The sequence below is a fragment of the Rhea pennata genome, chromosome Z (assembly GCF_028389875.1).
Source record: "Rhea pennata isolate bPtePen1 chromosome Z, bPtePen1.pri, whole genome shotgun sequence".
Lineage (NCBI taxonomy): Eukaryota > Metazoa > Chordata > Aves > Rheiformes > Rheidae > Rhea > Rhea pennata.
In genome coordinates this window covers 16,496,442-16,511,856 of record NC_084702.1, presented here as the reverse complement: position 1 = coordinate 16,511,856, position 15,415 = coordinate 16,496,442, and the positions used below count along the sequence as shown (strand labels likewise).

At 36.9% G+C, this 15,415-nt stretch overlaps 1 protein-coding gene across 1 annotated transcript in view; it reads left to right on the top strand.

Annotated features, from left to right (window-relative positions):
* PLGRKT (plasminogen receptor with a C-terminal lysine) overlaps positions 1-15,415 on the top strand; it is a 34,065-nt gene extending 18,650 nt beyond the window's left edge. The window contains exons 3-5 of the mRNA XM_062599422.1: positions 6,115-6,245; positions 7,280-7,389; positions 12,954-15,415. Coding sequence (XP_062455406.1) covers positions 6,115-6,245; positions 7,280-7,389; positions 12,954-13,075 — 363 coding nt within the window. The 3' untranslated portion in view covers positions 13,076-15,415. The remainder of the gene's footprint in view (positions 1-6,114; positions 6,246-7,279; positions 7,390-12,953) is intronic.

Genomic DNA, 15,415 nt, shown 5'->3' with positions numbered 1-15,415 from the left:
TAAGTTCTATCTGGTTGATAATTCCTTCTAAGGTAGATTAACTCCTTTTCTGTCAGAATACCAGACCTCCCGGCATAGTTACGTCTTACTGATGGTGACATGAAATGCAGTTTCACCTAAAACTTTACTGCCTTGCCTGTTCTCAAGCTATGTGCTTGTCCTGCCTACTGTTCTGGAGAGGTCGGGGAGAGCTGCATATGGGCCAGGAAAGCTACTATATAGAGCTGCAAATGCAGGTTTTAGTAAGGGTAGTTACTATGTCTCCCTCTCTTCAGCTGTATCTTGACCAGCAAGCAATGTGTCAAGCAAATAGTATTTAATATACATGGGGAGTGAGGCATTTTGCACTAGCTCTGCTTTCCACTTCTGTTGAGCTGTAACTGTACACCTTTTAATTTGGTTTTGCACATTATCATAATGCAAGAACAAGGTAGCATTTGTTGCTTCCTACAGCATTTGTTTCTTTCTGTGGTGTCTGAGCATGAGAGACAAAAGCAGAAAGACCGGAAGAAAGAGAGGAAACAAGCAAAGAGTCTTAAGTATCAGAAATTTCCTGTTGTTTTCCAGTGCTGATGTGGTTGTAATCCAGAGATGACCATTTATTTTTTTACAAGTTGTCAAAGTTGATTAAATTATTTCAGATGAGAATTTTCTCCCACTGGATTTTAATCAATAAAATGTTGGTATAAATGCTGTTTTCTCTGTTTTGACATCATTGTGACAGTCTGAAGAATAATCAATAGAAATTATAAGGATGGGTACCACTGACTAGTTTATTAACATTATCAGTTTCACAGTCATTGACCTATGAAGCCTCACTTCATCTGTCATGTTTCATTTTGTCAGATTGATTTCCTTTTACTGTAAACAGTTGGCATGTGTCTGACTTCAAATGCTAATCAGCCCTCACAGTTTCTCACAAAGAGTGTTAAGAAATTGCGAACTATATTTCATTAAAAAAAATGGGAAAAGCTATTTCTAATTAAGTCCTCCTGAGTGTTATAAAGTATCAAATGTGACTTGCTACTAACATCTTTTTTTGAAATACTAGGCTTAAATTTTGAAATGGTATAGTTATTTACTACTAGTAAAAGAAGTTTGTACTGTGATTTAAGAAAATCTGTTCATTGTGGAATTAAACTAGCAAAAATGAGTTATGTAGCTTTTTTTACATTACAGTACTAACTATACTTTTGTCTATGGCTTTAAAGTATGGTCAGATTGTTGTAGGACTTGATTTATCAATGGTGTATTTGGATGTGTACCTGTGCATCCACATCACAGCTTCCACTCTTCTGTGCCATGTGGAGTAACGTAGGTGGGGAAACCATGGCACCTCCTTTCCTCCCTGGTAAGCCTGCCTCTGAGACCCTTTAGCTATAGGTTTTAGGTAAGCTTAGTTATGTAAATAGGCCCTACTGAAGTTAGGTATATGTAGATGGGAGACCTATGAGTTTAAAATGAAACTGAATTTGTGCCCTCAGACATGGCAGTTAGGTGAACTGTTGCTTATTATATGATACATGTGATGTTATATATGATATATCATATATTATCATGTACCCAATATGATATGCAACTTGTTCCCCAATAATCAACTTCTCGCTTTAGTGAAATTTTTCTGAGTAAGCTACAGCATTTATCTGCTAAATCTGAAAGCATGCTTTTGTGATCCTATCATCTATGTAGTTCTGTATGTGAAGGCATGGTTTACAGTAAAATGAATTCATGTCATTGTTAATTCTTGCTTCTAATCTGTGCTAATAGGAAAAGAAGTCATCTTATGAAAACTTTACTGCAGAATATATCCTAAGGCAGCAGGACTTGGCCTTGTTTCTTAAAATCTGCATGCTAATAGGTCAAGAGTCTTCTCTACTCTTTGACTACCTAGTGTGACTGGCATTTTCAATAGAACACATGTGGAGGAAAATAAGACACAATTGCTACAAAATTAACAGTTGAAAATGGGATATTGATTAAAAACTGCTGTCAAATATGTTTGGTTTTGTGTCTTTCATCTAATTTGAAATTATCTGTTGTGCTGGACTGTTGAGACTTTCTCTATATAGATCTACTATCAAATCCAGACTTGTTTAAAGTTAGTTGAAGTAATCTTAGTGTAATGGTTTGGTCATATGCTTTACCAATAATTATTTGGCGATGTGTAATTGGAGTATCAGTCTTTCCTAGTCTTTGGAAACAATGTGATCTCCAGATGTTTCATTCAGATCCATGTGTTAGATGGGTAAGCACAAAGGTATTATGCCTTAATCCCCTAAAGAATGATATTCATATGAATTGCTTAATTCTTCTTGTTTATAAGAGCTTATTGCTCGTAAGTTTATAACTTAGATCATCCAAAAATCGTTTAGATGCTTACACGCTTTTAGCATTGAGTATTGCTGATGAAACCTGTCTAGATGATCAGATGTTGGGTCTGGACATACTAAAAATGCTCTGATGACACAGAGCAGAGCAGGTAGGTGCCCTGCCTTATGTTTCTCAGTCTATTATGCCTCTCTTTGTCCATGGCTGCAAGTTGGGCATTCTCTGCTGTACTAATTACATGTTCTCAGAGTCCATGTCAGGAACACAACAGCAGCATCGACTCAGTAGCTCAGTGGCTAGAATGTTCAAGAAAAGAACTCAGCAGTTTTCCAAACAGTTTTTTCTGCAATTATTCCATTAAGTTAAGTTGTGTGATGAAATAGTATGTCCTGGGGCAAATTCAGCCATAAATGTTTTAAGTTTCTCCTTTCCTTTTCTTTAAGCAAAGATTGGAATCCACTGAAGTCACCTGGAACTTGCTATCTGGGGTCTACTAAATCTCTCCGTTAGGCAGACAGTTTCATTACACTCCTACTGCTAACACAGATCTTTTCTTTTGACAAGATAAAGCTATACCAAGTGACACAACTGAGCTTGATCTGAAAGAAATGAAATGCAAGGATGAAGGTTGTCAAAATATAGAAGAACAGAAGAAAGTGCGTAAAAAGGAGTTTGTGGCATTTGGGGGAGGTGTTTTGGATTCAGCATAAGACTGCACAGATTTTAGAAAGTGTGTGGAGCATACATAGTAATATTTGATTATTTTTATTCATTTTTCTCGATGTAACTCTCCATGTATCGCTAAATAAAAATTGATCTAAAAATGAGCCTGAGTAGCAGTAATGTAGTGTACTTATCATAGCTGAAAATATCTAGGCTCTTTCTTGATGCAAAATTGCAAGTGTAAGTACAATAATACATTTTTCCATAAATAATGCTTTATTGTAACGTTTTGCAACTTAAGTAATAGCAAGAATTAAATTACTCATTTAGCCAAATGCCAGATGTCACTAGATCTACTTTTTAGTGTCTTCTGTGAATTAAGCTTCCTCTGAGCACTGGAAATTTTTATTGCTAGTTTTGCCGCACTTCCTCATATACTCATAAAAGGCTTGTCTTCAAGATTCATCAGTCTTTCCCACACACCTTGTTTTTCAAGAGATGAATTTAAATACAATATTGCATTCCTTCTAGATAAGCAGTTGTGTGCACACTGACAAAGCTTGTTCAAAGTCAGGGAATTATGACAGGTATTTGTATAGTTGTTTTTCTATATTTTTGGATATGAGAACACTGTAAAAAGTTGAGAGAGTTCTTTAAAGTGTAAAAGATATTCTTCTGGTTATAAGAGAATACGAAAAACACTATGTTAGTGGCTAATGTCTGCAATATGCAAAACAAGTTGTTTTCACTTGTACTAAGTTATTTATATAAATTACTTGTAGATATACATAGAAGTAACCTTGTGCTTCTGAAATATAATATGATAGGCTGCTGTGGAGAGGTATTCTTTTGACTTTAGTGTCTGAGTGCTGTTTTTGGTGTTAGTTTTTTTTTTTCTTTTTTCAATACCTGGGATATAGATACACGTATATATACATACCTACACACACACATATATACATATATAAATAAAAATTTTTAGCAGCCATCTTAAGATCCTTTAGTTACTTCTGTGATTAGGTTTTTTTTGTTTTGTTCTTTATGCCCACTATCAGGGTATATCAAACTGTCTACTTTTTTCTCTTTTTCTGGAAGATTTCCTTTTATGAAGAACTATATTCCATCAGCCTGTCCTTGTTCCCCTTCTCTCCCATGTACTTATTCAAATTGAAGCTCATTTAGGATACTGCTCTGTATCTTGGAAGCATATACTCCCTATCTGTTGTCAGGTAAACAAAAGGTCCTGCAATAATTTTCACACATATATGCAAACTACACATATAATCAAATTGAAGGGGAAAATAGAAATCATTAAATTGATATTACATGCGATTATCTTATCTTGTCACATCAACCTTCAGCAATTTACCAGGCTTGGGATACTAGGGACCACAATGGGGCTAATTAACAGGCAGCATGCATGCCTACTTTAGAATTTCCAAGTGTCGCATAGGTGACAAAATGAAATCTAATTATTTTGATATTTTATTAAGTGGTTTGTCAGCCAGTACATAATTATTTCTTCAGAAAAAAGTGGTATGAAAATTATGGACGTCAGAAAGCTAGACGCTGTTAGTGATATTTTCATAAGAACAATAATTGCAAATTAAGTTTTGAGGAAAGAGAAACAGATGAAACAGTATTGTGAGACTACAGTGAATGTTGTTTTTCCTACTGTGTACAATTATATGTAATTACCTCTGTCCTTTTTTTATTATGTTGTCTAAAAAATTAATTCTACCTATCTAAGTACTGAACGAGCTTGTAAATAAGATGGCAAGATCAACATAGTCTGAAGAAATAATTAGTAACAATTTAACAGAAATTGTTATGTTCAGGCTGAATCAATAGTAATGGAGATGAATAAATGGGTGGAAACGTTAAGTAATTATAAATCCTTTAAACTATTCTTGAATTAGAAAGCAGAGAAAAAGAGTAGATTTAATTATTTACTTCATAGTTGCATGACAAGAGAACTTTCTGAGTTCTCTCTTTGTTCTCTCTTTTCTGGAATATACTTTTTTTGTTTTGGGGTATTTTTCAATGCAGCTGGTGTTCAGCTTCATGTACTTTCTTAGGCTTTTTATGCAACCCACTTAGCTAAGCTGAAGCTAAACATACTAAATCAATTACTCTGTTTTTTTTTTTTTTCCCAAACCGAATTACAGACATCAGTGGAAGAAGCAGACTTAACTATAATGCTGTGATTTTGTACTGCTTACCATTGGCAGAACATTATGCATCACTATATGGAAAAAAAGACCATTGTACTTTTTGATGTTTTGTATTGTAGAGAGGAATGTATAAGAAATAACAAATTTCCCATTATTTAATGAATAGGAAGTATTTTGAGATAGGTAGGATGTGTAGTAAGAAATCTGATACTCTACTTTTTTATTCTGCTGCACCGTACAAGTTTTACTTTGGCATGTAAATACAGTGTACAAATTGTACTTTTTGAATTATTATTGTTAATGTTAGTTGCAGAAGAATTTTTCCATAGATAATTGAGATGTATTCCAGTATTTTTAAGATCTGGTATCTTGACAGACTATTTATAGTGTTTTCCTGTACTTGTAAACTGTATTGATCTCCAGCAGTTCCTAGCTTTATGATGCATCATAAAGAGAAAAAGAAATCCTTAAAGAGCAAAGAAATGTCAAGGATGACTCTAAAGATACCATGTAAATTATAATTAAGTAGAATAAATTGGAGAGTGTTTTGTACAGCTGGGTGGTGCCCTTGGGACCAGCATGGAAATGCAAAGATAAAGAGAAGCTTAACTTAGAGTGCTGTTGGGACTTGGAGTTCTCAAGAGCTACACTGGTATTTTGGTTTTCCTGACTATGAAAAGCAGCATAGGAAAGACTGTGTCGCGAAGCATTTGTCAGTTACCTAATGCTTTTTTGGTATAAACTATTTTTCAATAATCTGAGTTATTATTCAGATTACTCATTTTAGAATAAGGCCATTCTCGATCAGAACTTATGAATGACTGAAGTAAAAGAACAAAAAGGAAACCTTCTTGTTTAGCGTTCTGGGTTAACAGACCAGTGTGAAACTGATTCAGACTTAAAAATAAATGGATGAGTTAATTTTGTTTAATGTCTTTCCCTTCTTTAGCTGGAAAGGCAACTACTGATGCAGAATCAGATGAGAGAAAGACAAGCAGCCATGCAGATTGCTTGGACGCGAGAATTTCTGAAATACTTTGGGACTTTTTTTGGACTTGCTGCTGTAGGTTTAACAGCTGGGTATGAAGTTTATTTCCTAATAGAAAATTTAAATAGATACATTACAAAGATATTTCTACAATTTTGGCTTGTCCTCTTGCATTTTATCAGGTAGTTATTTTTATCCAGTAACTTCTCAGAGGTTGCTAAAATGACAAAGTGACTCAGTTCATTTCTGTCTACATCTGGGTGTGTTTTGGGTATGTCAGTACTACGTATTTATATAAAAGCAGAGATGTGAGCTGGCAATAAAATGATTTAGCTGAAATACCAAAAATTCAGCATGAGACAAAAGTTTTGTGTGGAATGGGAGGGATTGCTTAAAAGCCGCACTACTTTCTTGACTGTATTGTGATTTAATGAACTGTTTGTTAACCACATATCCCCCATCATACGGGATTTTTAATATGTCAGTGAACAGGCAGATATATTCTGACATATGTTCACTTGCAGTTTGAATCAAGAAACTCAGAAAATTTTCTTAGGAAAAACCTCTGGCTAACAAAGTTTTATTGCATGAGGAAGAATTTGGCTTTTAGGAAGGAGTCTTGGTTTGTTTTGGTAATGTGGTTTGCTTATGCTATAAAGTGATTAGAGGGAATATGAGAAATATTTTTTACAGATCAAATACACTTTATACATTATACATTCTCTGTGCACGGGGATATATTTGCATCTCAGTTGCATTTGGAAATGCAACTGTAATAACCTGATTGCTACATGTTGCGTGTGGCTGTATCTTGACTACAGTTTGGCATGGATATATGCATGTGCACATGCACACTACGCTAGTTAGACAAACCCATTTCTTGTTAGGTATGTTAAAAACTCACTTGAAGTATCTTCTTTCATACCCTTGGCTGATAGTGCAGTGAGATTATCTGCAGAGAAGGGGGTTTAGTGCTTCTGAAGAAATTAAGACTTACGCGACTTTGATTAAAAGAGTACAGAAGGATATACGAGTCCTAGAAAATGAAGGTCACCTTGAACTGACAGTACTGGTATACTGAATGCCTTAGATAATTTTATTTTTTCTTGTTCTTTTTTAAAAACAGAGCGATAAAAAAGAAGAACCCAGGAGTTCTACTGCCAATAGTTCCCCTAAGCTTTATATTTGCCTATCAATATGATATGGGCTATGGGACAATGTTGCAAAGAGTAAAAGGTATGTATATAGGTATCTGTCTGGCTCACACATAGAACCAGGTTAATATAATAGACAATCTTGTATCGTTTTAGAATGGCTAGGAGAGAATGTGCAACTGTTTTTTTGTGTGTGTGTGTGTTTTTTTTTTTTTTTTAACCCTCACTCCTACGTTTAATTTCCTTTCCTCTCTGTTAGTCAGGCGTTTTCCCAGTTAAGAGTACTCTACACTCTGCTCCTTTACATTTCCCTCCAGCTTAGATTGTGTGTTGATTTCTCCCTCTTGATTCTCTTAGAATGCACATTTTTTCAAGATTATAAATACAGATGAAGTAATCACAGCGTATTTCAGATGCTGCTGTTTTGGCAGCAGGTGAGGATGATAAGAGCAGTTGAAGGGATACAGAGCAGGAATCATGCCACTTACGTGGCTGGACACAGTCCTCAGCTGACCATCTTGCCGCAGTGCCGTGCTAAGATGAAGAAAGGTGAGTCCCAGAAAGTAGGATCTTACCTCGTAGTTGCCAGTAGCGAACCTCATTAAGTGATCAGGGTTGAGGATTGTGGAAAATCTGACAGCTTCATCTATATTCATTCTGATTCCTAGTGAAGGAGACCTGTGAGAGAATGTTCATTTTAAGTCACCTGATTGGAATGACCATGGATTGTCACCTTCATTAATCATTTTAGTTAAATAGGCTGACTTTGCAGTGTGTAGGTGAACAGAACACAGAACATACCAAAACTAAATAAAAGTTTGTTTCAGGTCTTTGATTTAGGCTGAAGTTCTAAAAATTAAGTTTCCTAACTCTGTGTACTTTGTTGAGAATAATTCCAGACAAACTCCAATATACTTCCAATTGCAAATGGGTGCAAACATTTGGGCTATCTATTCATCAATATATAGGAAGGTTCATAAATGTTCACGGATAATGCCACTAAGTACTTTTCCTTGAGTTTTTAATGTGAAGAGGCAGCTAAGCACACGGACAAAACTGATTGGCTAACAGAAATCAGTGTTAAAAAGGAGATTAACATATTCAAGGTAGAAGCAAAATTTGGAATTCGGGGTATATGAATTTTTTTTTTAATGAGGTAATTTTCATTCCAGAATTTTGAAAAAGTAGATATAAGATAGTTCAGACCCCATGGTAAGAGTATGGAATGCTATTTAGTGGACATCAGAGAACAGTGTGGTCCTGTATAGTTTGAAGATGGGTGATGTGGTATCTGTATTTGGAAAGTGATAGGGGAAAGTAATCTTTGCAACTTCATATCCTTTAGGACAACTCCAGTGGTATGCAAGGCTCATGACAAGGTTTTAGAGAAAAAAATAAGAAAAACTATGGAGCAAAATTGACAATAAGATAAAAAGGAAGAAGTGTGCCAAACTAACAGTGTTTTTTCCTAGGAAAAATCAGTTTCCTTTTCAAAAAGGAATGTAGCAGATCTACTCTGAACTCATGAAAACATTTAATGTGGTATCACATGAATATTAAGGTGGCATGAAGGACATGGGAAGGGTAGAAGGGAAACACTGGGATAAAGAGGAGATGTCAGAAGAGGATGCTGTGCTTAAAGGAGAAGGTTAGCAGGATTATTGGTGAAGTTTTTCAAGATTTGGTCTGAATCTTTTGTTTTATATTTGAAATTATGAGTAGATTATACGAACAGAATTTGTGGATAACACACTTGATTGGTATCATCAACAGATAAGGAATAAAATGTAGTACAGGAATATCTGAAGACCTAAAGAGCTGGGATAATAAAATAGAATGCAATTGAGTAAGAACAGCAAGAATCTAGAGACTAATAAGGATTTCTACCATCAGAGCTCACCAGCTGGAAATGACAGAAAAAGAGAAAACCCCAGTATATTAGTTGATCACAGAACGAGTATCATCCAGTACTGTGATGAAATCACGAAAGAGACAAGTGAAGTCTGGGGACATCAGGTGAGGTTTTCTAGTACAGATAGAAAAGTACTGATCCAGAACAACGGTAATACCTTCCTTGGAGTTTTATAAATAATTTGGGCTAGTTCTATGTAAGGAATCTAAAATAACAGAAGCATCACCAGAGAATTCTGGGCTTGCTTTGTGAGAGAAAGCTACGAGATCAGCTTGTTTAGCCTCCTAAAAAGACAACGTGGATTTGGCTTTACAGATCCTACTTACAAGATAGGGTAAAGGAAAATAAGGAAGTTGATTATATTAAGCTATTAACATCAGCACAAGAATGAATGGGAATAAACTAGTTTAAATAAATCTAAGCTGAAAATGAGAAGTTTTGTAATCATGTGGAAATGAAGTTTGGGGTACATCTTTATTTTAAGATAAATATTAATTAGTTGAAGAGATGGATTTATGAGACGACTGACCCACGGCCACAATGCTTGTTCTTTCTACTTGGCTGATCTGTGTGCACTCCCAGACTTTGTTCTCAATCACTCCTTGGCTCCATCTGTTCCGTTTTGTAATGATGAAGCTACACACCGTTCTTTGATTGATCTCTTCCCTCCCATATGCCTATCTTCAGCCTCATAGTCACTTCATCTGTTCATAGTCCTTGCTCCAAAGACTTCCTTGCATCTGAACCACCTTTCTCAAACAGTCCTCTGTCTGGTCTCCTTCATTCTTTGGAATCAGTTCATAACCCTAGAAAGTTGCTCCCTTTCTGTTTCAACAGTTACTTTGTCTCTGATCTTGCCTAGAGTTAATTTATTCTTTAATCTCCAGTCTACCTGTCCAGTATTTTTTCATGACTTTCTTGTTCTCCCACATTGAAACAAGAAAGGCTTTTCCCCTGCAGTTGGTTGCCTGGGCCAATTAAAGGCAATATTGAACACACAGGAGAAAATACCTATTTTGAGTTCTGCTTATCCTGTTCAGAAGTCTTAAGAGGGCCAGAGCCGTGTATCAGAACTCAGTCTTTCAGGGATGGCAGAGTTGCAGAACAGCCCCTAGGTACACAGTATTTTCTGAATGGCTGAGGATTGTCATCAGCAGGGCAGAGTATGGTTTGAAGCCTGTGGCTAGTGGAGTTCTTGAGGACTCTGTACTGGGTCCCATCTTGTTCAACTTTTTCATCAGTAATGTGGATGAAGGGACAGAGTGCCACCTCAGCAAGTCTGCTGATGATACCAAGCTGGCAGGAGTGACTGATATACCCCAGACGGGGTTCTAAAACCCCCTCTGTGCTGTCACAGAGGGCTGTGCTGTCACAGAGATCTGGAAAAGCTGGAGAACTGGGCAGAGAGAAACCTCATGAAGTTCAATAAAGCAAATTGCAGGATCCTGTACATAGGGAGAAATAATCCTATGCACTGGGGGCTGACCTGCTGGAGAGCAGCTCTGCAGAGAAGGACCTGGGAGTGCTGGTGGATGACAAGTTGACCATGAGCCAGCAATGTGCCCTTGTGGCCAAGAAGGCCTATGCTATCCTGGGGTGCATTAGGAAGAATGTTGCCAGCAGGTCGAGGGAGGTGATCCTGCCCCTCTACTCAGCCCTGGGGAGGCCTCATCTCGAGTCCTGTGTCCAGTTGTGGGCTCCCCAGGACGAGACAGACATGTAGCTACTAGAGAGAGTCCAGTGCAGGGCTACAAAGATGATCAGAGGGCTGCAGCACCTGCCCTATGCGGAACGGCTGTGAGAGCTGGGCCTCTTCAGCCTGGGGAAGAGAAGACTGAGGGGGGATCTTATCAATGTGTACAAATACCTTAAGTGGGGGTGTCAAGGGGATGTGGCTAAACTTTCAGTGGTGCCATGCAACAGGAGAAGAGAGAATGGGCACAAAGTGAAACACAGGAAGTTCCGCCTGAATGTGAGAAAGAACTTATTTACTGTGAGAGTGACAGAGCGCTGGACTAGGTTGTGGAGTCTGCTTCCTTGGAGATATTCAAAGGAATATCTCCTGGACATGATCCTGTACAAGGTGCTGTAGGTGACCCTGCTTGAGCAAGGTGGTTGGACTAGATGATCTCAGAGGTCCCTTCCAACCTCAACCATTCTGTGATTCTGTGAGGCACTAAGGATAAAAAATTCTCCAGTGCTAGTAACTTCTAGTCATGGACCTGCTGTCTGGGTCTACCTGTTTTGCTTGTCCTCCTACTCCAGGTACATATTGCTGGCCCTTCTTGGACACAGGAGGGAGGGGAGAGATTACAGAGCCAGCTTCCAACTGCACAGAACTTCTCAGTTAAGCAGTGAAACACTGGCTGCCTGTTACATGATTTAGTGAGGCCACTATTATGACCCTGAGCCATCTGAGCGGAGTGGTGGCTGGAGAAACATGCTCTAGTACATGCTGAGAAAGTGTTGCGCAGGCACAGAGTTTTGGCTGCACCGATAACATCTCTCTGTCACTTAAGATCTCTTGCTATCCCATAACCTGATGCCCTGTATAACTGCTTGACATTGTAGTGTTACCAGTCACTGAGAGTAGTAACTAGTGTCATCCAGTTGGATACTACTGATGGAGATACGGTGTCCCACATGCATCCACATGCAGTCCAAAACTGCTGCTGGAGGTTGCAGCATTCAGATATGCTTCAAAGAATGACTGCAGTCCTGGCTGCATGACAATATTCAAGCAGGTTTATTGCACTAAACAGCACTTCAAGCCACTTGCCCTAATGATCATCAAAACAGGATATCAAGGTAAGGTACCTGGGACAAGTTTGGGTAGCACCAAATGGCATCAGCCGAAAAAAGCACTCTCTGCCTGATCATTATCCTATCTTATGTGAACAATCAGACCACCACAACTTATATAGCACATTCAATCTATATCATTGTTTTTTGGATACTTTGTCCTAGTTGTTCTCATTCCAGCCTTATCTGGATCATTTTGCACCATGCAACTTTCTTCCTGCCATGCTGTTAAGACTGCATGTTTGGATCACTGTCTTAACAAGCCTCTGTGTGAGCATTATACTCTAACACTTCAAGTCCTTTGCTGTCCACTTTTTTATCTGTAGCCTAACATCTTTCAACCTGGGGCTGAAACAAGAAGAAAAATTTTGCCAAACATTGCAAACATTTTGAATGTTTAAGATGTTAGTGTGTACAGGGAATTTACGTGTTAAGAGTTACATACTGTTCTATGTGTGTCTGTGATCTACGCTTTTCCCAGACTTTATTGGTCACATATTTTATGGGACTAGTATGAACTGCATCCTGACGCAAAGGCCTTGCTGTAGCCTCTGAATGCCATTTCAAAGCATGTGTGTAACACATTTCTAAGAGAAATATGACTCAGCGTAGCTTTTAGGAGAAAGGGGCTAACAGAAATAGCAACAACAACATAATTGTTTTGGCTGAAGTATTGCTCAGGCTGAATTTGTTTGACAAGTTATCTGTTTCAGACCAAATAGTTTTGCATGCAGTTATGCCACTGGTCCAAAATACCTTAAAGACAACTTAATACTACATGGCATCAGCCTCTTTGTCAAAAACATAGCTGTGACTTGATATTAAATTATTCTGGCCCTAAAACAAAAACAGTTAAAATAGAATTTCTTTAACTCTTTTTCATTTGCTTTTTCAAAATAATATATATATATATATAATTTTTTTTTTTAAAGGTGAAGCAGAGAACATATTAGAGGCACAGAGCACTTCGCTAGAACTGCCAAAAGGACCACTTACTTATGAAGGCCTGGAAAAAATCAGAAGAGCTCAGAGCAAGTTCTACATAGAAAAATAGGAAGATGGTCACAGAGCTTTATATCTGAAATGAATATGATTGTAATCATGTTTTTTGGACTTCAATGAATCGTTAAAGTTTTGAGGAAATTAAATGCTTTTATAAAATGAAAGATAATTCATTTTTTAAAAAGTGGTACTGTATAAAGCAATGATTTTCCTCTGTATCTCTTGAAAATATCCATGGTTGCTGTAGTGTTTTTTTTTGTTGTTGTTTAGAATGAGACATTGAATTCCCACTGTCTAATTAGAGTCTGAAAATAACTTTCAACTGTAGCAAAAGTAGATGGTACTGAGATGAAAACTCACTGTAATCAATAAAAATAACTTAATTGCTGGTTACAAATTTGTACAACTCTGGCCAAAATTTTCAAATCTATTAGAGTATCCACAGCTCAATTTGAAGTCGGGAATAGACAACTTCTTTGAAAAACAGGACATTTTTTAGTTGCTGTTCTTTTGGTAGTAAAGTGACTGTTTCTGCTTCAATTCTGGAATAAACAGCTTTTATCAAGGAAGTTCAGAAAAAAATACATCACTTGCTAACTGTGTTTTACTCTTAGGAAAAAAAATGTATTAAAGTACAAGCAGAGATAATTTCTCAGAAAGAGAAAACAAATTATATAGCTATTTCCTGAATCTTTTTATGCCTGTTTGACATTCTGAAACTCAGGATAATTTGTTTATACAAAATCAGAGTTTCACCACTAAGATGAATATTAACTTTAGCTAGCAGCAGGCAAAATCATTAATGTATGTTTTGTAATGTTTAGATCCAAGTGGCCTTACAAGTACTGGAAAACTGAGGGATTACTTGCATGCCTTTACTGTAGCATGGTATATACTGAGAATGTAATTTTAGTATAGTTCAGTGTTCTGACACTGTATGTGGCAAAAAGTGCATCTTTTTCTAGCAGAAGTCTTGTTTAAAAACACATTGTCATGTGTTTTGGGTGGAAACACTTTGAGCGTTAATCTGAGAGGCTGAAAAACAAATGCTCAAAAAGTACTAGAACTGAATTAAGCCTAAGTCTTTTGCTAATGTCCTTTTAAGCTGTAATTTTTGTATTAACAATTTGTGGACTTATAAAATCTTAACTTCCAGCGGGAGATGATGCCCAGATTAGAAACTAATGTATTTTTGAGACTACTACACTGAAATGAGGATATTGTTACAGTAAGACAGGTGACTATATCATATAACAAACACTACTCAGAGGGTATCAAAAAAAGATAAATTTACAGGTGTTAGATCAGTTCCTGCAAGTGCATTTGCTGCTGCATTCAAGTACTTTTGCAGTTGGTTCTGTGTGGCTCTCTCATCAAGATCTGTAACAGACTTCAAAAGTGATGCATTTTAATATGCAGAGTGGTAAAATAGGCTATAATAGCTTGTTTGGTTGTAATAGCTTGGCCTAGACTTTTAGGAGTTACTCCCAAAATGCAACCTAAGACCTCATCATGTTTGCTGTCTGTTTTGTGGCATAATGTTTTACCACCAAAACACCTGTTCTGACTTGCTGCTATCTTCCATTCTGTTCCTGGGATTTATACACTCTTTCTTACTCCTTTTGTTTTGGATAGCTGTTGGTCTGCTAGCTTCCACCAAGTTTTGAAGTGGGCCTTGCTTTAATTTTGAAGATGTTCTAGCAACCTTTTGTGCTGTCACCTCTATTATCTATTGATAGTCTTCCTTCCAACAAAGAAACTCAACTATACCAGCATGTTTCTGTTATCTGTATGTCTTCACCTGTGCCTTTTAATCTACCTTGTAATACTGTGAAATAAATTTTTACAGGGAGAGCAGTTTTAATTGTTCATTCTACAGTTTTAGTTACAGCTTGTAGAAAATTAAGAAATATCCATACTGTGAAGTACAAATTAGTATCTGTGTGTTGGTGATAGATGGCTTGCTATGGAGTTTGATCAAAGAGTGGTGCTAAAGGAAGCAAGCAGGCTAAGCAAAATAATGACCCAGGTAGCAGTTTGTAGGAGATAGCAGGGAAGCTACTTATTATTTCATCCTAGTTAAATGTGATTTTTTTTTACCCCCAGAGTTAAACTTAAGATCAATAGCATTAAAGTCAGGGAGGTAAGGCAACTTTAGCTGGATATTTTCCAAAGAGCATCAGTGAAAGTTGACAGATTTATATCATAAGGGAAAACCAGGATGTTCTGGACAGGACAGTCTAATGCCGAATTCTGAAAATGGATTTAAATGGGCTACACAGAACATGCCAAAGATTGTCAAGATGTTAAGGGTTAGTCACATTTATTGTTTTACTTTCTGTTCTTAGCTTTCTTTTTTCTGGGTAAATAAACACTTATTACTTTGAAAATA